This window comes from Blennius ocellaris (assembly GCF_963422515.1).
Source record: "Blennius ocellaris genome assembly, chromosome: 5".
In the NCBI taxonomy this organism is placed as follows: Eukaryota; Metazoa; Chordata; class Actinopteri; order Blenniiformes; family Blenniidae; genus Blennius; species Blennius ocellaris.
The window spans coordinates 22,780,640-22,806,247 of record NC_137654.1 but is presented as its reverse complement, the minus strand read 5'-3'; the positions used below and the strand labels follow the sequence as shown (position 1 = coordinate 22,806,247).

General features: G+C 44.0%; 1 protein-coding gene across 2 annotated transcripts; it reads left to right on the top strand.

Moving 5' to 3' along the window:
- Positions 1–3,937: 3,937 nt before the first annotated feature.
- brpf1 (bromodomain and PHD finger containing, 1) lies at positions 3,938–15,678 on the top strand. 2 transcript variants are annotated; one of them, XM_080496598.1, is made up of 16 exons: positions 3,938–4,149; positions 6,110–6,936; positions 7,795–7,984; positions 8,107–8,394; positions 8,530–9,047; positions 9,175–9,364; positions 9,454–9,585; positions 9,798–9,926; positions 10,087–10,504; positions 11,375–11,683; positions 11,786–12,064; positions 12,147–12,294; positions 12,495–12,628; positions 13,666–13,781; positions 13,875–14,029; positions 14,588–15,678. In XM_080496598.1, the coding sequence occupies exons 2-16, from the start codon at positions 6,155–6,157 to the stop codon at positions 14,769–14,771; spliced, it is 3,972 nt and encodes a 1,323-aa protein (XP_080352724.1). In that variant the 5' UTR covers positions 3,938–4,149; positions 6,110–6,154; the 3' UTR covers positions 14,772–15,678. The 2 variants fall into 2 exon arrangements, with proteins under 2 accessions (XP_080352724.1, XP_080352725.1); XM_080496599.1 differs by lacking the exons at positions 13,666–13,781; positions 13,875–14,029; positions 14,588–15,678 and adding an exon at positions 13,609–13,661.
- The last annotated feature ends 9,930 nt before the right edge of the window (positions 15,679–25,608 follow it).

The window sequence follows — 25,608 nt, the reverse complement described above, 5'->3', positions numbered from 1 at the left end:
TTTCTTCTGTCAGTGACTGTGTGTGTGTGTGTGTGTGTGTGTGTGTGTGTGTGTGTGTGTGTGTGTGTGTGTGTGTGTGTGTGTGTGTGTGTGTGTGTGTGTGTGTGTGTGTGTGTGTGTGTGTGTGTGTGTGTGTGTGTGTGTGTGTGTGTGTGTGTGTGTGTGTGTGTGTGTGTGTGTGTGTGTGTGTGTGTGTGTTTGCAAGATGGTTGAGCTCCACTCTGTTCACCGGAGCTCCACTTGTACATAGTCTGCTTTTGTAAATAACATGGCGCAAGTGTTGAAATTCTTTATACAACACGTCTATCTGATGTGAATGCAAGCGCGCGCCTGTGTGTGTGTAGATATGTGTGTGTATACTGTACAGTACATGTGAGGTATGTCTGAAAACCGAACACTTTCCGGTTTTGGTCTTGACTAAACTTAGCCATACAAGACATTTTATCTCTGGTCACAAAAGCATATTTGTCTGTATCCTGTGTTACTGCGGTTTTTCACATTGCTTTTGCCTTTCTGTGTTGCGTACACTTTAAAACACTACATTGGAATCCAAATACCAGTGGCGTGAGATAAACTTAAGAGGACAGTATTTATGATGGAAATATGTGAAGGAATGTAGTGCCTTGAACATTGATTTATATATATATATATATTCCTTTTTTTTTTTTTTTTTAAGATTTCATTTGACGGTAGCTTGAGTGCAGTTTTTTTTTTTTCCTGTTTTCATTTGATTTTAAATGCATTTCAGACAATTTTCCTTTGGTTTACATATGAATGCCCTTGTAGAACTGCACTATTAACACAGTATATTCTCTTTATTTAAAAGAAATAAATAAAATTCAGTTTTAACTCTTGTTTACTTTCCACCCCTGTGACAGATGGAATGCCATAGTGGTGAGATGTACCGATGCCTTGCAGAAACATGGTTGATCTGTGATGAGGGAAGGAAAAAAAAAAAAAGAAAAGAAAACGCCAGCAGCCAAAATCCACTCATTCAGGTCAAATGGTTCAGTTGGACACAGCCTCCTTTTTTTCGATGGGACAGCCGATGCATCAGGCAAGCACGAGCGCTGGCAGTGTTGAAGCCTTGTGTGCGGAGGAAAAGGCGGTGTTCAGAGCCATACATACTGTACATAGTTCTTTCGACAGTATATGCCTCCGGTAGTGTTTGTTTTTTTTGTTGGGTTTTTTTGGTAAGAATGTAGCAATTAATGTGAAGCGTTGAGGCTCAAAAGTGCAATTTTATCCCTCCACAAAGCTTTGATCGTGGCTTCGCCACAAGCCTTATCGCTTTGTGCGACAGGAGCAGGCTGAGAAGTTAAAACGATTCCACAAACCACAGCAGCGAACCGAAATTACCAAGCATAGTATGAATATCACGAACCACAAAGCAAACTTTAATTCACTACTGCTAAATGTTCTTAAAAGTTTGGTTATTAGTCAGCATACACTGTATGTAAAAAAACCACAAAAAAAAACAATTTATGAGATTTATTTTTTTTTTCATAATGCTGCTATCTGTCAAGATGATCCCACTGTATAGTTCTGTTCACACATGATGGTACTCAAGATGAGACTCAAATTAATTTAACAAATGAAACCTTCTCTAAGCAGTGTTTTTGCCTTGTTGAAATTTGGACGTGTTGATTTCACAGATGGCTTTTAAATGACATCCTCTTTTTTTTTTTCCTTATTCTTTCCAGTAATATTCAAATGATACTTGATGTGGGAGATTTGCACAACATATAGTCTCTCTTTATTCTCCGTTGAAGAGTTCCTACACTGTATATAAAGTGGGTGTTGCCCATCTACTTTTTTTTTTTTTTTTTTTTAACCACTGACAAGCATGGCCAACTTTTCATGTTTCGCAAAGTTAAACAATCGAGATCATACAGTGTGAAATGTCACGACGTCAAAACACATTTGAAAGATTTCAGCACCCCAATCCTGCCAAGCTGTGAAATGTACAGGTTTTTTGTTTTTTTTGTCATTTGTATTTGTAAATTTGTTCGACTGTCTCCTGGTGTGAGGGTGTCTGCGGAGGAGGGGTTGCTTTTGATGTGTATTATTCCATCAATTCGGTTTGAATTGGACTTTTATAGGATATTATGCAGAGTCTTCTGCTTTGGTGAAATACTTCCAGTAGTAAGAGATTTCTGTTCTCTGTCACTCGTATCTGGCGTGTTTCGTCTCCACCTCCGTCGCTGCTGACTCGCAGAGAGCAGAGGAGGCAATAACTAATCCTGGCACCTTCATTTTGGATGCAGTGATCTTAACTGAGGGCTGAAATGCTCACAGGAGGAGGAGGAGGAGGAGGAGGAGGAGGAGCAGCAGGAACAGAAGAGCTGCTTTTCTCGCTGCTCGGTTCACGTCTCCTCTTGACAACATTGCCCCCTGGTGAATATGCTGCAGATTGTCCACGGCTTGTATTTAAAGTGGTGGGATTGCTTTTGCCTGCTGTATGTCTCACTGCATTACCCCACCCTATCCTGCTGCACTCTTGTCACAGACTGTATGTTGAGAGATAAATAAATATAATTTTGTGCTTGATTACATGTCTGTTTTGTTTTTTTAATTTCAATACAGTTTTAGAATCCTGAAAGCCCACAATGCTACACACGATGTGTAAAAGTGTTGTATGGTCTCTATGGTTGGATGGTCTTGCCATTATAAAGCATTATAAAACTACTTAAAGGGGTCATATTATCCAGCTTTTCAACACTTTCACGTTGGTCTGAAAATATTGTAATCCAGCTTTTCCTTAATTTTCACCCATTTGAATATTGGATCATAGGAGCTGCATTCAGAATATGCTGCGTCTGTGTGAGCTGGACTGGCTCCGCCCACATATGCCCATATTGAGAAGAAGTATTTCCTCTTGTGGTACCATGTGCCAGAGCAGAGCTGCCTAATTGTGGGAGGGTCAAAGGTAGGGCCTACCTTAATAGGGATTGGCTATACCTCGGATAACACTACATATGGTTTGAGTTCTGATTCTCTCATTGGAGCACACACTAATTAATAAATGAAATAAGCCAGGGAGATGGCAGATTGTCTTCCCTTCTGTGGCATCATTCCCAGGTATTGGGATGCATATTATTGTTCCAAAACCATTAGAAAGTGATATTTGCATAATATGACCCCTTTAAACAAAACCTGAAATGACATGAATTTTTAAGAGACAAAAATTTTTTTTTTTAAATGAGACAATATGGATAAAACAGCTAAAATCTAAACATTGTGTACAAAAAAATGCTGAAACACCAAAAATCAGGTAGAAAAACAGCTGAAAATATAATGAAATAGGCCATCCTGACTTGTAATTAAAATGTCATAGAGGCAACATAACACACACTTTATGTGTGTGTTATGTTGCATACACAAACATGTATCATTGTTCTTATGTAAAACTTTTCGAGGTGAATTAACCTCAATTTAAATGTTAAACATGTTTTGCAGCTCCAGGTAAACTTGATTTGGTGGAAAGTCACGTCACAAAAATAGCTCTACGTGTTGCAGACCCCCTGGTATAAAGACTTAAAGTTGACGAATCCAAATTCAGTGTTTTGAAAATTCCAGAGTGTTTAAAGAGGGTTAGTTTGTTTATTCAAGAGTGTGTGGATCTTGTTCGAGGTGTGATTTCAAAGTGAAACGTTCACGCGCAGCCATCTTTGAAACCAACCCGCAGATTCGCCACGTCCAACACGGAGCTTGGGCAGGGAAACGCGGATTAAATAAATAATAATGAACCGCACAGATAGACGATGGTAAGAGATACATCTCACGCGGATACTAAAAATCCAGGTTGAGAGGTTCCCACGGGTTTTATTTTCCGAGAGGGAGAAAGCCCCCACCTCCCCGCCGACAGCGCCGCTTTTGTCTGTCGAATGTGTCAAGCCGCGTCCGTCCACGGCGCAGCGTTACAGCAATGGTTGCCCCTTTTGTTCCGCCGAGTTCCTGAATTATTCCCCCGCACAATGAAATGATCGGGATATTATACAGTCCCATTAAAACAGCCCGCCGCTCCCGCGGCTCCCGCGGCCTCGTCTGGGATTATCCAATGAATTAAAAATCGATCTGCAGAACCCCGGTCCGAGCTGCTGCCGCTGCGAGGCTTCCGAAGCACGCAGTCCCGAGGAGCGCGGAGTAGTAAGTGTTTATAACGTTGGAGCAAATCTGTGAGGGATAGCGATCAAAACAGTACATTTTTGGGAGGGAATTTAGTCACATTGTGTGTGTGGGAGCTGGTTTTAGGTGAAGAGTTTGCTCGAATTACCCATCGTATTGTGATAACAGAGAGAGGTTGGTGGAGCCTGAATGCAACACGCCTGTTTTCCTCGGAACTAAAACATTTCAGAGGTGTGTGTGGCTGCAGAGAAACACACTAACAATAACATTTAAAAAAATAAAATAAAACCAGAGTTTCACGAAGAAGTGTCACATATCCTGCTAAAACGTGAAATAACAAGTTGAACTGAGACGAGGGGGTTTTCGGGGGGTGAGGACATTGTGGAGGGAAACGGGGACTGACTGGAGCTGAATGGACATCTGAGTTCCAGCCAGGCTGCTGTGTGTGTGTGTGTGTCTAAACCACGAAAGGCTGCTGTTTTCTGACTTATTTCACACGTATAGGTGTAAATTAAAAAAAAAAAACTACTGCTAGCGGTGGCGTGTGTGTGTGTGTGTGTGTATGTGAGGCTAACACGAAGCAGTGGTCCAGCTACCAGCCTCGGTTTAGCTTTTAAAGTCGTGAGACAGCCACGTTCAGGATGAAGACAAAAACAGGCTAAGTTGCGTCTTATCAGTTAGTTGACGGTGCTTTGGTGTTTTAAACCTAGTTTATCTTCAGATTCAGGGTGACTCAAGTGTTGTGTTTTCCTGGCTAACTGCCGTTAGCTTCCCGGCTAACAGCACCTGCAATGTTTCATTGTTTGAGCAAAAAAAAAAAAAAAGAAGAAGCTACATGCTAACGTTAGCCGAAACTGAGAATATTAATAACATCCATCGTTATTACGGTAAATGTTTCTCTCAGCAGCTGTATTCCTCTCAACGATCAGGAAACTACAGTTAGCTGACTCGTGTCGCCTGCACTCAGAGGTAACTACACATGGTTGCAAGTCTATAGGGAGCAGAAGCCTTAAAAAAAATAGAAATGTTGACCTAAATTGCACCTGTTACTGAGAAAACATGACACTGTATTTGGGTCTGGGGAGTTTGGGGTCAGAGTCACGTGACAGCTCCATAGCAGGTGCACAAGGTGCAGACATGGATCCCATGCAGACCCTAAGGTTGATGGTGTTTGTTTGCCTTGCTTCACATGTTCCCCTGCTCCATCCCTCCCAGGAGTGAGTCAGGTGCTGGCATGTCTTGTCTCAAATCAGAAATAATGATCAGTTATCAGATCGGTTGACAAACATCCACATCAGGAGCAGAACAGCATCTTGGGGCTAAACCGACAGTCCACAAGAGAAAGGAAGAGTCGACATCACAGAGAAGTCGTCATCGGTCTAACATATTGTCCACTAAAAGACGGTTTTCCAGTGATAACTTTTCTCATATGCACAACGTTCCTTCAGGATCGAGTGAGCTGTCAAACTGCACCTGTTTGTTTATTCATGTTCCTGATCTCTAATTGATGTGATCTGATATGAAAGTGTCTATTTGGGAATGTTCCAGTTGCGAGTTGAGTGTTTACGTGACTGCAATAAACGGGCATCATAGCCAATTCTCTGAAAGTCGACAGTAAATTTGCAAACTAACTCATCGTCACTCAGCAAGCAAATGAAGCTCAGGAGGGCAATTTTATTTGTGCACTATATTTCCACACATTCTATTGTACATCTGCTTTGTTTGGAGGATTTCTGTTACACTTAGTTTTATTGTTGGGCATTATAGTACTTTGTGAAACTAAAATATGAATCTGATTACTTTAGAGTGGTTTTATGAAAATGACATAGTCTCGGCAGCTATATAAACTGATATCTCACACTTTCTGAGGAGGAAAATTTTCATCAATACACTGGTAATTTCTTTCTCATGTTTCATCACTTGTACTTTTTAACACTGCCATTCTTTCATCTCTGGTCTCTCTCTTTCTTTTTTTTTAAAGATGTAACTTTGAACACCGCCTGTCCCAGCAGTGGCTGTCGGCACAATGGGACTGGACTTCGATGTGAAGACATTCTGCCACAATCTGCGGGCCACCAAACCCCCGTACGAGTGCCCCGTGGAGTCTTGTCGTAAGGTCTACAAAAGCTACAGTGGCATTGAGTATCACCTCTACCACTACGACCATGACAACCCCACTCCTGCACAGACTATGCCCCAGAAGAAAAGGAAGGGCCGGCCTCCTCGCGCCTCTCTGGCTGGTTCAGGGGACACAGACGACGGCGGCGGTAACTGCGGAGGTAGCGGCGGGGGAGGAGGCGGTGGCGGCGGCGGGGTGGGAGGGGGAGGATCGGGTCATGGGGGGAACACACCTAGTAGTCCCAACCGGTCCGAGCGCTCACACTCCCCGGGGAGGGAGACCATGACGTACGCCCAGGCGCAGCGCATGGTGGAGCTGGACATTCAGGGCCGCATTCACCGCATCAGCATCTTTGAGAGCATCAACGTGGTGTCGGAGGAAGACAGCGACGCCGAGGACGCGCCGCCGTCTGGGACCGGCGGCGGAGGGGTTTGCAACGGCAGCGACGGAGGCGGCGGGGGTAACGAGGTTGGCGGCAGTGGCAAAGACCGCTCGGACATCCCGTCTTCGAACGGGGGCAAGTCCACGCCGAAGTCTGGGAAGCATAAGAGTAAGGAAAAGAAAAAGGATAGCTCATCTCATCACCACAGCGCTCAGTCTGGTCCCGCAGTCAAGCTTCCCGAGGCGGTGTTCAGAGAACTGGACCAAGACCGACCCGACGCTCCCCCACGGCCATCGTCGTACTACAGGTCTGCTTTAAAAACTGCACTATGATTCATTCTGATTACACAGGGTCTCTGATTAGTAATGAATACATAATGGGATTTTTAAACACTATTTTATGGATAGAACTCATTGTAAAAAGAATTTTTAACTGAACAGGAGTAGCAGTGGACCTTCTCAGCAGTTTATTTCTGCTTCTCTGCCCTGTCGCTGTACATTTATCAACAATTCCACCTTCGATTCCTAATTTCTTTCCCTTTTCCAGATGAAATTGAAATTTCAACCAATTCTCACTACTTTTTTTTGTAATGCTGGGGTTGTCATGAGCTATCAAAAATCCTTCCTCAGTCTTTCTGTCGGCATCAGAGCAAATTGAAAAAATAGTTTTATTATTTAGTACGTTAACTATAGCCTGATTTATAAACGCATATATTATATCAGCACGTTCACCTCAGAGGAAAATAATCCGGATTAGAAAACCTTTGATGATGGCATTCATAACGAACTCATATGTTTCGGACAATGTGTATAATGATATGAAAAACACTTCTTGTCACCAGATTACTCGAATATTTTTTTAAATAATAATATAACAAAATATGCTGTAAACAAAAAGAGCCACTTCATCTTGTAATGTTTTGCTGTACCTTCAGTAAATATTTCAATGCTTTCCATTCTTGAGCTCTTTTTTTTTTTTCTTTGCTTTGTCGTCTGTGCTGTCTCTCGTCGAAATCCTTTTTGCTGATTTCGGGTTTCTAAACTGCTTTTGGTACTTAAGAGCACAAATTGTAAAACCTTAAATATGCTTTTGAAAACCTCACGTTTCACGCCACACGGGAACACTCGCCATGCTGGATTATTAATTCTGTCACTGTGGATTTCAGGTACATCGATAAATCTGTGGAGGAGCTCGACGAGGAGGTAGAGTACGACATCGACGAGGAGGACTACATCTGGCTTGACATCATGAACGACAAGCGGCGGCGTGACGGCGTGACACCCATCCCTCAGGAGGTCTTTGAGTACCTCATGGACCGTCTGGAGAAGGAGTCCTACTTCGAGAGCCACAACAAGGTATCTTAGCGTGGACACCGAGGTGGACAGGTGGCGTCTCGTCATCGAAATGTGTATTGATTGCATCCGACTGATGCGTCCCTGTGCTCCTCTCTCTCTCTCTCTCTCTCTCTCTCTCTCAGGCCGACCCCAGCACCTTAATCGATGAAGACGCCGTCTGCTGCATTTGTAATGACGGAGAGTGTCAGAACAGCAATGTGATCCTGTTTTGCGACATGTGCAATCTGGCGGTCCACCAGGAGTGTTACGGCGTGCCCTACATCCCAGAGGGCCAGTGGTTGTGTCGCCGCTGCCTGCAGTCGCCCAGTCGAGCCGTGGACTGCGCCCTCTGCCCCAACAAGGGCGGTGCTTTCAAACAGACGGACGACGCTCGCTGGGCCCACGTCGTCTGTGCTCTGTGGATCCCAGAGGTAAATACTCCGCCGATGTCGCGCAGAATCGAGCTTTCATGATGTTACGCCAGATGACGATTGTTGTGGACGGTGAGCAGTGCGGTCGGTCTGTTTTAAAACATTGAAGGTGAGGATTTTTCTGCCCTTCCTCAGGTCTGCTTTGCTAACACGGTCTTTCTGGAGCCCATCGACAGCATCGAGCACATCCCGCCCGCGCGCTGGAAGCTCACATGCTACATCTGCAAGCAGCGCGGCTCGGGCGCCTGCATCCAGTGTCACAAAGCGAACTGTTACACGGCGTTCCACGTCACCTGTGCCCAGCAGGCGGGACTCTACATGAAAATGGAGCCCGTCAGGGAGACCGGGGCCAACGGCACCTCCTTCAGCGTGCGCAAGACGGCGTACTGCGACATCCACACGCCCCCCGGGTCGGCCAGGCCGCTGGCCGGAGTGGGCGGGGCCAGCATGGGCTCGTCTCACAGCGAAGGCGAGCTGGAGGAGGACGACGAGCCCAGCATCGGCCACGACGAGGACTCCAAGGGCTGGAGCTCTGACCGGGCGAAGAGGGCAAAGGCCAAATCCAGGCTGAAGATGAAACGCGCGAGGAAGATTTTAGCCGAGAGGAGAGCGGCTGCACCGGTGGTGTCCGTGCCATGTATACCTCCACACAGGTCAGCAGCACGACACCCGTTTTGGTCTCTGCGTACAAACGATACGCCAGAAGATCTGTTTCAAAGAATTATCTGGACCTCTTCTGTGACTAGCGGTCTTTCCACTCACGATGTTGCTTTTCTTCAGGCTGAGCAAAATCACCAGTAACCTGACGGTGCCCAGGAAAAGCCAGTTCATGCAACGACTTCACAGCTACTGGACCCTGAAGAGGCAGAGTCGCAACGGTGTGCCTCTGCTGCGCCGGCTCCAGACTCACCTCCAGTCACAACGCCACATCGAGCCGCTCCCACCGCAGCCCGCGGCACAACTTCCTGTGGTACGGCGCTGCCCATGCAGCTCGAATCGTTTGTCCATCCCGTTCAGATGTCTGACGTTTTCACAGGATTGTGCTTGCCGTTTTTGCAGAGGGACACCGAGGAGAAACAGTCGGCCCTGAAGGAGCAGCTGAAGGCCTGGCAGAGACTACGGCACGATCTGGAACGGGCGAGACTGCTGGTCGAGCTGATCCGCAAGAGGGAGAAACTCAAGAGGGAGACGGTGAGGCAAAGAAATGATTTAATTCGGTTAATACAATGAACCAAAAGCCACGATAATAGGAACACGTGATATGTGGCTGGATGGAAAACCTCTTTTTAGAATGCTGAATTGAGCATAAATGTGAGAAAAAGTGAATCCCCTGGAAGACGAGCGTTGTTCTACTCTCACCTTCCATTGTATTTAATCTCCCACCATGAAATGTGTCTGTCCAGATCAAAGTGCAGCAGATGGCGCTGGAGATGCAGCTGACGCCCTTTCTGGTGCTGTTGAGGAGTACGCTGGAGCAGCTGCAGGAAAGAGACACGAACAACTTCTTCACTGAGCCCGTTCCTCTGGCGGAGGTAAATGCTCCCTGACACAAAACGAATGTTTTCATTCGCGAGTAATTTTTGTTCTTTCAGAGCTTGACCCTTATCAGTCGATCCTCTCCCACCTAACGTCAGCTAATAATGAGTCAACGGCTTTGCTAGTGCAGGTTGATCACTAATCTCTGCCTCTCAGGTGCCAGACTACCTGGACCATATTGACACTCCAATGGACTTTCAGACCATGTGGAACCTGCTGGAGTCGCATCGCTACCTCACGTTCGAGGCCTTCGAGGCCGACTTCGGCCTCATCGTCAACAACTGCCTCAAGTACAACGCCAAGGACACGGTCTTCTACCGCGCGGCCCTGCGGCTCAGAGAGCTGGGCGGGGTCGTCATCCGGACGGCCAGGCGCCAGGCCGAGCGGATCGGCTTCGATTACGAGGCCGGCATGCACCTTCCGCGAGAGCAGAGCCCAGACATTCAGCGGGAGCAAGAGAGAGACCGAGACCGAGACCGAGAGCGAGAGCGAGAGCGAGACAGAGAGCGCGAGCGGGAACGAGACCGCGATCGAGAAAGAGAAAGAGAGCGCCCCTTGTCTTCTAACGAGGAGGGTAAGAGCTCCTCTCGCATCCTGATTGTTCGACAAGAGGTTTTGCCGCAACCAAAACAATGTTCACTGTGGGAAAATGAGGCCAGGGACAAAGTGTTTCAAAGTAATTTTTTTAATGAAACTTCAATGTCACACTAACACATGTTATAAAATGACAGTTTAGGAACAATTTTCAGGTTAGGTGATAAATCTGTTGATGCAGGGGGGGGGGGGGGGGGGGATAAATCAGGAATTAAATGGAAATGTATTGAATGAATATAAAGTACATTTTGGTAAACATGAGTAATATACAATTACTCCCTTTCCTCATAAACTCTGAATACAGGACTAGTATGTGTGTGAGTGGGATGCTAGATTACAATATGTACGTCCACTCACAAGTCTTCTGAGCTGATTTGTCCACTATAGAGTAAAGAGGGGCACTTGAGTCAATTCCAGCTTCCACTGCTTGAATGAAAGTCTCAGTAGTTAATAAAGGAAGTAAGAGACATTTGCCGTAGTACATGTCAATGGCCAGTAGATGGCACATGTCACTCTTGTAATCCAGGAGCGATCAACTGATAATTGTTCATGCAGAGCAGGTTCATCAGCAGGAGACCGCACTGATTTAAAAACCAAATGATAGCGAGTTACTGTTTCCAAACATATTGGACTTCATCCATGTTTGATTAAAATGTGCTCTGTTGGGTTATTGAACTGTGTGTGTGTGTGTGTGTGTCTCTCTCTCTCTCTCTCTCTCTCTCTCTCTCTCTCTCTCTCTCTCTCTCTCTCTCTCCTCTCTCTCTCTCTCCCTCTCCCTCTCCCTCTCCCTCTCCCTCTCCCTCTCCCTCTCTTCCTCTTCCTCTTCCCCCCCCCCCCGGCCCCTCTCAAGAGTTCCTCCTGCCAGAAAACAGACGCCGGCTGCCACTGGAGGAGCAGCTGCATTACCTGCAGGCGCGTCTGGACGAGGTCAGCTCAGGGAAGCACAGCATCGGCCAGTCTCGGAGAGCCAAAGCTCTGAGGAAGGAGATCAGCGTGATCAAGAGGAAGCTCGCACACCAGCGGGAGGGAGGCTTCGGGATGGGCGGCCGGGACTCCATGGGCGGAGGAGACCGCTCGTCCTCCCTCCCCCATCACTCTTCCTCCGGAGGTCATCTCGATGAGGGAGGAGAGAGCAGCAGCCAGGAGATTGGAGGGAAGGGTGTGTCCCCAGAAATGTATCATCAGAGATCATGTGGCATGGGAAAAATGACAGATGATCACTTGTGCGCATGTTAACATGTGAATCTTTCTCCCTGTTAAGATCTGAGCGTGTCCTCGTCTGCCCTGGCTCCAGAGGTGGGCCGCAGGACGTCTGTACTCTTCTCCAAGAAGAACCAAAAAATGGCAGGGCCTCCCAAAAGACCGGGACGCCCCCCAAAGAACCGCGATGCCGGGTACGGCGGGGCGGGAGTGAGTCAAAGCCCCATCGGCCCCCCACAGCTGCCTCTGTTGTCACCGAGCAGACAGAGGAAACGACCCCGCAGCCCCCACACCAGCTCCACCTCCGACAGCGACAGCGACGGCGACGACATGCTGCCAGGTGCGCCACGCTCGCTCGGCTTTAACGTACGGGCTGCAGTTACGAACCTCGGCCACTCACTGTCTCTGCTGCCGTCCGCCAGGTCTCCCCAGCAATGGTTTCAATACCGGAAACCAGCCGGTCACAGAAAGCTTCCGCGTGTACAGAAGCGAGTCTCGTCTTCCTCGTTCGAGCTCCGACTCCGAGTCCACAACCAGCAGCAGCAGCAGCGCCGCCTCGGACAGGACCAGGTGACCACTGCGCCTCTGCTCGTCTTCATGTAACAATAAGACTCATGAACCCGCACTGACGTTTTGGGGCCTTTTCATTGACGCTGTTTTTTTACTTTTCCAGTAGAAAGTTTATTTTTTGGCAATTCTGTATGCGTAACTGTTTTAAGCATTCACAACTGTAACATTATGCGTTCTAAAAGTTCTCTTTTCTTCACCAGCACAACTCCTTCTAAGCAGGGCAGAGGAAAAGCATCGTTCTCCCGCTCTGCCTTCCAGGAGGACAGCAGCGAGGAGACATCGGGCACTGAAAACGACTCCTACTCAGTCGGAGGATCGCGGAGTGTTTCACATTGTGAGTAAATGATCACATAGCGGGGGGGGGGGGGGGGGGTTTGAATGTAATGGGAGGGGAGGCTGGAGAAGTGAGACTGTGTTTCGGAGGTTTGCAGATTTTAATCCAATTTGGCTCAGGCTGTTCACCCAGAGCTATTCAACGATTATAACTAGAAATCAATTAAAGGGAAAAACATATAGGATGGTTAAAAAAAATAAATGGATATCTAAAACATGCATTTCTATTTCCGAGTAAAGGTGGATACACACCTCCTGGTTAATGTGTCAAAAACAAGCTGCGGGAAACAAAAGGAAGGAATTTCTTTCTCTGTCGCCTCACTGTTTTGCATATTCAGCATTTACACGAGCTCCAGCAATGCTTCACATATTCATGCAGGGATTTCAGAGTTGAACCTCAGACAATCGGATGCGCCAGTGATGGTGTTCTTCATCCGCTGTGATTCGACTAGAATACCCATGCAAACACTGCTGAAGATTCCCACATGTTGATACTGTTGAATGCTCACTAAAGTATTGCTTGTTTGCCTGGAGCTGAATTTGAACAAAGTACTGAGATTAATTCTATATTTTTTTTTTTTTCCCCTTTTTCCATTACAAAGAAACAAAAGACTACGACAACACCGGTTAGTCCACAGAACACAAAACAGAACCACAAGAACTACACCGACCTTTCTTTAAAACATGACTACGACGACATTTAGTTACTCACAGAGAGCGTTTAAAATGTATACTGTTCCGTGTGTGCGTGTGTTTGTGTGTGTGTGTGTGCGTGTGTGAGGGGGGGGGGGGCAAAGATGACATAGAAGGTCTGGTTTTCACTGTGGAGCGCTGACTTGGTTTGTTTGGGACACTCCACCCAGCACTTAACAGACGTCATTCTGCAGTCTTTTCTGCAGAATGAGATGCTCGCGGACACACTTTTGGCTGAGAAGGACGGATTCTGTAACACTTGAAGCAGTTTGATCATGTACACAACAGGCCAGTGCTCAGCAAGAGAGGACGTTGCATAACGGTGACTTCCTCCCTTCCTGTCAGTGGTGCGTGGCCGGGACAGGTCAGGATGCTGGATGACCTCCGACGACTACTCTTCCCTGGAAGCTTTGGACCTGGTGTGGGCCAAATGCAGAGGCTACCCTTCATACCCTGCTCTGGTGAGAGCATAAGCGGACACTACAAATTGTATAAACCGCATTTTATTGTTTTCCCCCGGACGCGACTTCAACCCTCTTCCTGTGTGTCGATAGATAATCGATCCTAAGATGCCCAGGGAGGGGGTCTTCCACCGCGGCGTCCCAATACCCGTCCCGCCGTTGGATGTGCTGAAGCTTGGAGAGCAAATGACCCAGGAGGCCAGGGAGCACCTGTTCCTTGTGCTCTTCTTTGACAACAAGAGAACCTGGTGAGTGTCTGTAATGACGTGGCGCAGAAAAATAGAAAGCACAAGCAGAAACAGGCTTCTGATCTGACTGGATGTGTGCACACACGTGTACCTCACTGGCAACACTTCAAAGCAACGTGCAGTTCCTCTACCGAGACAAAGCAGCCAGGAGAAGTAGGGCAAGCGTGGTTTTTGAGAAGAGGAGCGGAACAACACGTATTTTGGGGTCATCGTGTTCTGTGCAGTCACTTCACATTCTCGGCAAGAAAAAGGCAAAATTGATGACTGGAGCAGAAGTTGCTCTATTCTTCTTTCCGTCTTTAAGAGTCATCAGGTTCATCTGCTTTGAGGTCACAACCACAAAAAAAACCAACAAAAAAAAACTATTCAGGAACCAGTAACTTAATCTCACAGGTTATCAGAGAGCAGTTAATCTTTAACAAGATATTAACTCAGTCAGTGATGTGTTCATTTGTCCTCGCAGTGTAAATGAGTCTTGGTTTTGATTGGAGAACCTGTTTGTGTGTGTGTGTGTGTGTGTGTGTGTGTGTGTGTGTGTGTGTGTGTGTGTGCGCGCAGGCAGTGGTTGCCGCGCTCCAAGCTGGTGCCGCTCGGAGTGGACCAGGAGCTGGACAAGGAGAAGATGCTGGAGGGGAGGAAATCCAACATCCGCAAGTCCGTGCAGGTGGCCTATCACCGAGCCATGCAGCACCGCAGCAAGGTGCAGGGAGACCCCAGCAGCGAAACCAGCGACAGTGACTGAATACACACACACATATACACACACACACACGCGCACACACAAACCCTTAACATGCTGGTCTTTGCGAGCATTGGGGAGATCCCACACATTTCTATAGAGCCCACCCACCCCCCCCGCCGCCGCCACGTCATAAACCACAAGAAAACAATGCCAGTAAGAAAAGAGTGGTAAGAAAAAACAAAACAAAACAGAAAAGCCACTTCTCTGATCTCTGATCCAGATAACCACACTCATACACACTAAGCTGTATTTAATCCGACATGTAAAATATTGTATTTAAGAGAATTGAATAATGGTATTGATGATGATGATGATGATGGAGAATTATGCTATGTTCAAAATTATGAAGTCAAAGTATTCCTCTCATGTGGTGGATATATGTTTATTAACAGATCAGGTGAAGAGTCGTGTTGAACTCATGTCCGCCGTTCTCTGCAGCGGTCTCTCACGTAATCTCACATCCAAACGGGAACACACACACACACACACACACGCACACACACACACACACACACGAATGGCGTCGCCCCGGACTTCTTCGTCCATTCCTCATCCACCTCTCCCAAAAAGAAGAAAAACAGGCCTGGTGCTAGTGTTTAGTCATCTGTCGGAGGAGCACAACGAGACTGTCGCAAACCAACTTTACTCTAATTTATTCTGCCGACTCCTTTTTATCCAAGGTCCACTATCTCGTTTCGTCACGGACTACTTCGAAATCACTCCGGCCGCACAAGACATCGTTGTGAGGTCCATTTTGTCTGTTTGTCTGTCTTCATCATGTTCCCTGTTTTTTAAGCGTTTTTGTTAACATATTACGTACGTGTCACACACGCCGTCGGTCAACCAATAATGAGGACTAAACCGAAACACACGATTGCCTCACTGTCTGTCTTAGTCTCAGGCTGATGGCTTTAGAACTTTTATATAAACAGATTGCATAAAGATAGAAGTTTAATAATAAAAAAAAAAAAATAATGGAAAAAAAAAACTCTTGTGGGTTTGTGGTTCTTTATAGTTTCTTGGCCTGTTATGTCCAACCATCCATGCAACTGTGGTCCTATTTTACAAGACACTGTAATGAGTCATTACTGCACTGCCCTGTTTGCTTTGACAAGGTTCCACATCAGGAAGTGTCCAAACAGTGGAAAATTCAATATTTACAATTCTGCATCCCTTAACGTCCCTGCATCAGCTCCGAAAAAGTTTCAGTCGTGCTTGTTTGGAAATACTTCAGAGTCTCGGATGGCGTCGCATTGTTCTATTGTCACAAAATGTGCTTTATTTTCTGAATTATTGAGATACATTTTATGAAAAAGAAAACCTAGATTGTTTATTTTTTCTCCATATAGATTTCACACACAAACTAAAACCTTTAACCTGCTATTATAAACAATCATGTCGACCTGAACTGGATCAGCAAAACTGTGGACTTGAACTCTGTGAGGAAATGGTTCAAATGTTTGGCACAGACATGAACTTTCTCTCAGAAATGGAACGCCACTAATGCTGCCATTTTGATACTTTTCATTATTAAATAGTAAAATAATAAAAAGTCTGATCTGACATCAAAAATATGCAACGTGCATCTTAGTTTGTTTTCTGTGGAACACATCACCTGGCGTGATTGTGTTACCAAGTCATACAGACTGCAAGCAACTTGAAATGTGCCTTTATTTTGTAGAAACCCTTCCCTCCTTGTCAGCGATCAGTTCTACTTTCTTTTAAAAGAAAAAAAAAAATCTCCAGCTTTATTCTTCACTGAAAAGGAAAAACTCCGTCCGCCTCCAGACATCCGACACCCGAAAGGTGACCTTTGTTCAGAAATGTAAGTTCAAACACAAATGGACCAACATAAATGCCTAATTTGAGTGTTTACCTTCCCCGAATCCACTCTCCGTTCTGGCTGACTCATACCCTTCAACCATAAATTATCTCTGGTTGTGCAGGTTTGTCACCCTGTGCAGACGGGGCCGCACACCGGTTCCACTTGTTCGGCAGCTTTTACAAAACCACACGTATCATGTGTCGTGTGTGCTTTTATTCACCCAAATCATCTTGAGTTTACTGAGTGTGAACCGTACATCACTTCTAAAAAAAAAAAAAATGTAATTCGCAGAAACATAATATCTTCAATCGACATCACCTCATTTTATCAAGTTGCACGTCCGCGAAAACTGCGTTTGTGCTGCCAGACTGTTTATCTATCGGTTGTTATCGGAGCTCCTCCGATGACAAGTAAGTGAACAGCTCATGGGTTTCCTCTCCTCGTATCGGACTGTTTCACACTTTCCACCCAAAAAGAAACATCCCCCGCCGAGCAGCGGCACCCACACGCCAAAACATCTACTGTATGTGTCTTTACGACCCAGAATACACCCCTCACAGAAAATGTGCACGTCGTGTTTCCTGCTCAGAGCAACACGAGAAAAAAGAAGAAGAAAAAAGCTCTCATCACCGAAAGTGACCTTAAAGGGTTTGACATTTAAATGTTAATTACTAAAATAAAAACCATATGAATCACATGGGGGAGGTCTGATCAGGCCTGATATTTTGGGCGATCGTTTTGTTTTGGTGAGAGTAGCAGAGGACAACACTGAGATTTACAACTGAACAACAACTGACAGAAAGCCACGCATTGTGGATGAGAACAGAAGAAAGTGAGTTGAAGCCAGAAAGATGCTGCATTCAGACACTGAGATTAGATTTGTTTTAATCAGCGCAGAAGAACTTTTTACTACCTTAATCAACCTGCTGTTATCAGTTAATTATCCTTAGTGCTCCTCCATATCTTCAGCTTGTTATTTCATAATATTTCTATCGAATCCAGCATTATCTGCAAAAATCACGCCAGGTTTAGCATTTTATCTTGACTTGAATGTTACGCCCGTGTGCCGATTGGATCTGCATTCAAGAAAAGATTATATTCCAAAGGACGTCCTGGCAAACTAAACGTAAACTTAATGGTTAAAAAAAATATGAACTTGGTTAAGTTCTGATATATATCTGATATATATTAAAGTGCTAAAGAAACTGTGACAGCAGTGATAGTATCTTCACAGTGCTGTTCGTTATATGCAGGAGCAAATAGTGAGATGGAGGTTATGATCATGATAATTAATATCAACTCATAAACAGAAGCATGGATGAAAATAAAGTCACACCTGATGGTGGTTTCAGATTATCAGCCTGTGTTGGGTGTCGGTTTATGCCACGTTCTTGAAACCTCTCAGGGGAGTTTGGTTCAATTTGTGCTATTTGATACAAGCCTGGAAAAAAAAAGGTGAGGCGTCCTCAGGTAGGAGACTGCAGAACCTTTACGCCGTCCCACAGTCATTGTCTACGTTTTCCTCATTCTTCTCTGAAAACTTCCTTGATCTTTATCAAATTTATGAGATTGATGTCCCTTTTTATTTCCCCCATCCAGAAATGAACTGTGATTTTGCAGGTTTACTGTCTGCTTTTATAGTTGAACTGTCTTTTAAAATGCCACATCTAATGCTTCCCTCACATTCACTTCCTCATATTTGAGTGTAATCACTTTGAGCTCTGAAACGTCTCCCAGTGTTGTGTTTGGAACTGCTCGTAGTGGAAATGTTCATTTTTACGACTCTGATAAACTGTGAACTTGCTTAAATTGTTGAGATGAAGCTGGATGTTTTATCATCCACATCTTGTCTTCCAATGAACTTCCCAAGAACTTTCCGTTTCTGATCTACAAAAGTGCTTATTGTTAAACTGTATAAGGCAATTTTTAGTTTGTAGCAAGCAGAGTTCTGCAGCGGTGGTGTTTATTTATTTATTTTTCTACGGCATCAGGTTTATTGTTTGCACGCAGGAAGTTTCATTATTTTCATTTTACATCCAGAGTTCTGAAAACTTTTGGCACGATGTGTAAATGACGAATAAGAACATGATGCAAAGATTTGCAGTCTTCATAGATCTTTGTTTCATTCACCATAGAACAGCATACATCTACCTTTATAGCATCTTGTAAGCTTTTTATATGTGATATGTGGCTGCTGTCAGTAACAACAAACAGACAAAATATATAATGATTTAACTTAAAAAAAAAAAAAATCAAAACAGCTAAACGAACTAAATTATTATAAAAAATTAACAGTCGTCAAAACGATTATTAAAAACAACGGGCATCAAAACTGATTCAAAAAAAAGTGTCAAAACAATTTAAAAAAGCAAAAATCAGTCCAAATCCACAATAAAACACTTCCAGCAGGCAAAGACAATGAATAAAAGCAACAATAACAACAATCAAAACAATGGCAATAGTAAAAAAAACAATGATTAAAAACCAAAACAATGAAAAACAGAGCCAACAGATAAATATAAACAAAAATATAACAATGACATTAGTCAACAACAACAATCTATGGATATTCCTCACTTTAGCGGGTCGTCATATTATAAAATATTATGGATTTAAGACCATGAATAAAATCCTCCAAGAGTCCGTGAGTAATCTTTAAGATCGGGATGCGTTCATTACTCCGCCTGCTGTGAGGAGGAGGAGGAGGAGGAGGAGGAGGAACTATTACTCATTAACAAGACGCCTTCACGTTTGCGTCTCCTGTGGGGACGCGCGCTCCAGACGTCGAGGCAGTGAGTTCCGGCTCTTCGGGGTCTCCGATCGCCCCCTCGGCTCTCCACCTGCTCCTCCACCTCCTCCTCCGGCCGGAGAGCAAGCTGCTCTCCTTCTCCTCCGTCCACCGACCCCGGCAGCCAGCATGGAGCGCGGAGCTGGGGAGGGTGGGGGTGAGTGCGCGTTGACGGCGCGGTGATGAGCGGCTGTCCGCGGGGTCCCCACGTGCGTTGGACGGTACGATGCTTCTGTGCGCCGCGGTGGTCTTCCTCTGCTCGGCGGCTCCGCTGCTGCTGGAGGCCAGCACCTGTCAGGTGAGCTTCGCACCTTCACACCCTGCATTGATTGGAGGTATAACCGGCCGCCCTGCTAATTAACTTTTTTTAATTTTTATTGGCAGCGATTTCCAAAAGAATTCTTCAGCGTACTTGCTTAATCTGATCTCCAGCCAACCCTGCAAATTATACAATCTGACAGGAATAATGAGACTAAGATGAATGTTGTCGAAGCATTTGTTACATAAACGGGCAATTGGCGATAAGATTAACTTGCATATCTCCATGCTGTTTATTGCTCATCATTGGTTGTTTTTGTGGGTATTGGAAGAGTCTAAAGGATCAACCCAGCACAGACATATGTTCTCCTGATTTGCTGAAGGTGTCACATTTTCAAATCGAAAGCCAACTTTAAGAAAAAGCTGCCTTTTTTTAAATAGGGCAAATTAAAGTGGCATATATATTTTTGGTGACTTTTGAATGGAAATGTGTAATTTATTTTTCAGTTTATTTCAATCCTACTACACTTTACCAACCGAGTATTCCTAAATATACAAACTAATCAAGTTATTTGACACATTCTCATTTGTGTTCCCTTTTCTCTAGATGGCACGTCACCGTGGTAAGCATTTAGATTTCTATTGTTTTCTGGTCACATGGCAAACACTGAAGCGTCACTTTCTCTTTGGCCGTTGACCGTTTGCGCTCCTCTCGTTGCCGACAGATCAACCTGACGGTCAATGTCCTCTGAACATGACCTCGGCGCTGTCCGGCGACACCCAGGGGATTTACACAGTCACGCTTCGTGTGTGGATGAATGCTGGCGGTATGAAGTCGAGCCACAACACCATCGTCTTATCTTCTTTACATTTGTGCTGAAGAGTGTGTTTTTTGTTGTTTTTTAATTTCACAGACTTGTGCAACTTTCCAAAGATTCAAGTGGGAAAAGAAACACTGAAACCGACCCTGAAAAAACGTCACTGTGTGAGAAAGGTGAAAGCTGCTCTGGTTGAATCAGTGATGCCTTCAGGAGCGTTAACAAACACAATGGTGTCATCTTCTCCTGTCCTTTTTGTTTTAGGTTGACAGCAGAAGGAGTTTTTATGAAAGGCGAGTCAAATGTAATGGGAATATCAGAAATGACTCTTTAGGCCTGGTGGGAGGATTTTCTAATTTCTCATCAGATGTTATAATACTCAGTGGAAATAGGGGCTAAAATGGTTGTTTCTGTTGCTGTTTTGTTTTTCTAGTGGGAATTGGAACATGAAGTTGGCCAATTAAAAGCAGGACGGGGGATTACTGTGACCTACAGTATAAATTCAACCTCCTGCACAGTCACTCACACTGTACCAGGTGGGGTATTTGCCGTCCTCTTCAAAATAAGACACAATTCTAGTATTGATTTTATTGTTATTGTTTGCAGGAAGATCTTTCACGTAAATAGGAGATCAGCTGAATTTACTGTGGCTTTGTAAAAGTATTGATACCCATTTCACTTTTCCACTTTTTGTCACATTACAACCACAAATTCAAATGTATTTTATTGGGATTTTAAGTGATGGACCAGCACAACGTGCTGCATAACTGTGAAGCAAAAGGGAAATGATACGCGCTTTTCAAAGCCTTCATCCAATTCAAAATCTCAGGCATCCACTCTGATTGAACTTCAGCTGTTTTTAAAAAGCAGAATGGGTTCAAACAAATTCAATCTCTCGACGTGCAAAACTGGTAGAAATATTCCCAAACAAGCCAGCCTACAGCTGTGATCGCAACAAAAGGTGGATCTATAATCTTATTGACTCATCGGGGGCTGAATATTATTGCACGCCACACTTTTCAGGTTTGTTTTTTTGTCATGTATCATGAGTATTTTCTCTTTTCTTCTCTTCAGACAAGTTGGCTTTTCCCCCCCCAACACACCTTTTGATCATGTTCCTTCTGCTTCAAAAGTATGCGGCACATCGTGTTGTTCTCTCACAAAATGCATTTACACATCTGCTTGTAATGTGACAGAAACTCTGCACGAGGAGAGTTGCTCACCTCGAGTTAGTTCTGGCGTCACAAACTTCTGCAACACACGATTGATCTGCCAGCAGACTTTTACTGAACATCAGTACTTGAGAGGAAAACTCGTCAAAGCTTCCAGCAACATGTCATCGCCCGTTTGCGTGAGAATTGTTAACCCCAACATGAATCATTTCTCAATGTGGCTTTTCAAAACGGCTAGTGTGTCTCCTAAACATCTCTGGCGGTCGTCTGTTTGATGTCCAATCTTTTCCCTTCAGTGTTCACCTCTCGTCTTTACGTCAGCCTGCGGGCAGGGGGACTAATAAACCCGTGGCTGTGTGTTTCTGTGGCATAGACCCCGTGCCAGCCTTCGAAGTGTCTGTGAATCGGTCGTCTAAGACCATCGGTGTCACCGTGGAGACTAAAAACGAAGTCGCCGTCAGGTGGTGCTATAAAACTCGAGGGAGATGCTCTTCCAATTCCGCACAATTACTTGTAAGTATTGTTTTTAACTCATCATTTACTTTCAAAGTTTTTTTTTTTTTTTTTTAAGTGATATTTGTTTCTTTCAGAGGACGTCTCGATCTGCTCTCCTCGTCCTCCCCCACCTGCTGCCCTGTATTTGTGTCCAGGTACGCCCCATTTGATTTTCTGCCAAACAAACCAACACGTTTACCTCAATTTTGTTCACGCAGGTCTTTTTTTGGCTTCAACAGGTATATTACACCTATGAAGATGCCAGGAGAAAGGATGAGTGCCCTTTTGAAAATGATAACCTCCTGGGTGAGTGATTTGAGATTGAAAGAAGCCACGTGTAGAAAGCAGATGTGGTTTACCAATGATAGCGACTCTTGATAGCTGGAGAGTCGGCTGCCGGTGTAATAGATGTATGGTTTGATAAAGTCAGGTGGAGATTGGGGTGAGCTGTGCAGCAGTAACCTCTCATTGTCATCACATTGTCTTGATGGTTGTTTGTTTTGGGTTTTTATTTTGCACCGTCACTGGCAGATTATATGATACAATTGGTATTGGTACTGATTTCAGTTGATATTGTGATAATGTTGCTATCATAATATTTGCTTCTCCTGATAATCGCACTTAGAAGCTGTTAAAAATGAAATAAATAAAATTAATCCCTGATTGAAATGTGAGACAGCCAGTATTAGGATTGAGAAACATTATTTCCCTTTAACGTGAAGACTTGCGCAAAACTAAGTAGCGCAAGCCATAAAGTTTGATGTTTGTTCAATTCTTTTTTTGAAATGTCGCCCCGTGTTTCTCTCCAAACATGAAACACAGTCGGGGTCATGCACTGTCAGATTGTGCAAGAACGAGATGTTATCTCGCTCCTGCAAACAAACAGGATTACATTCGTGGCTGCAGCTCAGAAGGGTTTCGCATTTGAGGTAGAACAGGAAAGCACAGAAAAATGCAACTTAACCACAATGACCTAAGACTTAACTCGGAACGAGAGCAAAAGGGTGACACATCTCGATGTTTTTTGTTTTGTTTTTCCAGCTTAAGGGGAACATATTAGTGGGAAACTAAAACCGCTAAAACACAACTTCTCGACACAGATGGGTTTGAATTTTGCTGGGTTGTTATAAAGTCAAATTATATAACTGATCATGCACCTTTATAGTTATTTGTGCTTAAAGTCAAGGGTTGTTTTAAAAATGGGTGGCATAAAGTGAAGTGGTTAGCATTTTCACTTTCCTCCAAAAACATGTGTAGGTGTGAATCAGACTCGTTGTCGCTGACGTCGTCCACGGGTGACTTCCATCTGTAGTATTGTGGTGAAAAATGTAAAACGAGAACGTAATACCTGAGAGTGGGATGAAACCAGATTCTTAGCCTGGTTTCAGAGATTTCTTCTCAGGTGTAGGATGCAGAATGCTAAATATGTCTTTTTCCACTGACGGAACATTTCCTCATATGGAGGCTTTTCAAAGTAAGTGGAGCGTTTTGGTAAATGTCTTGTGTGACAAGATGCTCTCACTGTAACACGCTGACATCGTCGTGGTTGTTTTTTCTCTGTTTTTGTCTGGAAGTAGTTCAGTTAAAGGTCAGGGGTGGACTTAAATTTGTGTTTTCAGAAAGATCTGTTAACTGGCTCAATAATTCACCATATCAGGTGGTTGAATAGTGCCACAGTTGGCTCATTTATATTTTGCTTGTTTGTTTTGATTTTTTATTTTTTTTTTTTTAAAGAAAAATGCTCGTATCAAAGCCGTGGTTCTTTATTCTGAACCCCTTTTGAGAAAACTGTTGTATCCCCCAGAGGATACATCAAAGTCACATCTAGTTCATGTTCCAGTGGTGCACAAATATTTCCAAATGTGGAATCCCTCTGCAGAAACTATTGACGGCGTGTGTGCCTTTCGTCAGGAAAAACGTAAACGACCAATCATATTCATGCGTCCTTCTGTGGGGTAACGCTTCATGTCACTGTGGTATCACTTCAGTTGTAGAAACATGTTCTGGGAAAATCTTTTCTTTGTGGTGTGAATTAATTTTTCTGTGCTTGTCAAAAATATATTTCACTAATATGACAAAATCCTGCAATGTCATCCCTAAGAATTATTTGTGAAACTACAACATAGTTTGACATTGATGTGGGAACCGTTTTACCTTCTATCTTTCCCTGGTTTTGATGGTAAGAGGAAACCCTTGATAAGAAGTTGTTTTAACAATTAATGTTTGTCAACTCCAATCAGTGTTTGCTTGTGCAGTTATTTTCTCGTGAATTTCAATTTTATAGTCTATACAGGCTACATGCAGGACATGAATGAGTCAGGTTATATTATTTGTAATATATGTGGAAATATGATGTACTGAGTAGCACTCGGTGACAATATCTCTGGTTTTAATCTGGGCTCATTGGTCTTTTCATGTGGAGTTTGCCATTCATCATTGTGTTTGTAGGTTTTACAATTGGATAAAGCAGTGTAGATGGATGGATGCATATTTTGTTTTCAGTTTTTTTTTTTTTTATGTTTTCTGACTTCCCTGGAGACGTATTTCTCGGAGTGCACATTAAATACATACAGAATTTAGGTTTTTAGGAGTCCTCATTGATGATAAATTTAAGTGGAAGTCACACATAGCTTACGTAAGAAATAAAATTTGTAAAAACATTGCAGTTTTGAGTAAAGTAAAGTTTATGTTGAATTATAAGGCAATGAGAATCCTATATTGCTCCTTTATTTTGCCATACTTAATGTATGGTTTGGAGGTATGGGGAAATTGTTATGTTACAAATTTAATGCCCTTATTTATTTTACAAAAAAGGGCTATAAGAATAATTAATGGAGTTGCTCCAAGGGAACATACTACAGAACTGTTTCTGAGGTCAGGACTACTCAAATTGAAGGACTTGGTTTCTTTACAAACTTTATTAGTTGTTCACAAGGCAAAACACTGCCTGTTACCGCATGGACTGCAAGCGCTTTTTACAGTAAACAGTGAGACAAGCAGAAGAAATAATGACTTTAAACAACCTTTCGCAGGAAAAACCCTTAAACAAATGTGTGTTTCAGTATCTGGTGTGATACAGTGGAACTCTCTAGAAAATGATCTAAAATGTTGTTCAAATATTCTTCAATTTAAATATAAGTATAAACAGAGGACACTTAACTTGTACAGAGACGAATGTGAAAAACGTTAAAATTTACAACAATAATGATGATGATGACGGTGGTGATGTGGTGGTGCGGCGGTGGTGATGGGGGCGGTGGCGGGACTGTCTGGTTGTGTGGCGTGTACCTATGCATGCGTATGGGTGTGTGTGTATGGGTGCATACGGGTATGCTTACAGTATATGAAACAAAAGTATATTTAAAAAAAAAAAAAGTAATAAAGAGGAAAAAAAAACAATAATAATAAAATCATTAAAGATTCTTTAGTGCAGGGTAAGCAGGTGCTGGGCAGCTGTGGGAGGTCATACATCTGTCAACAT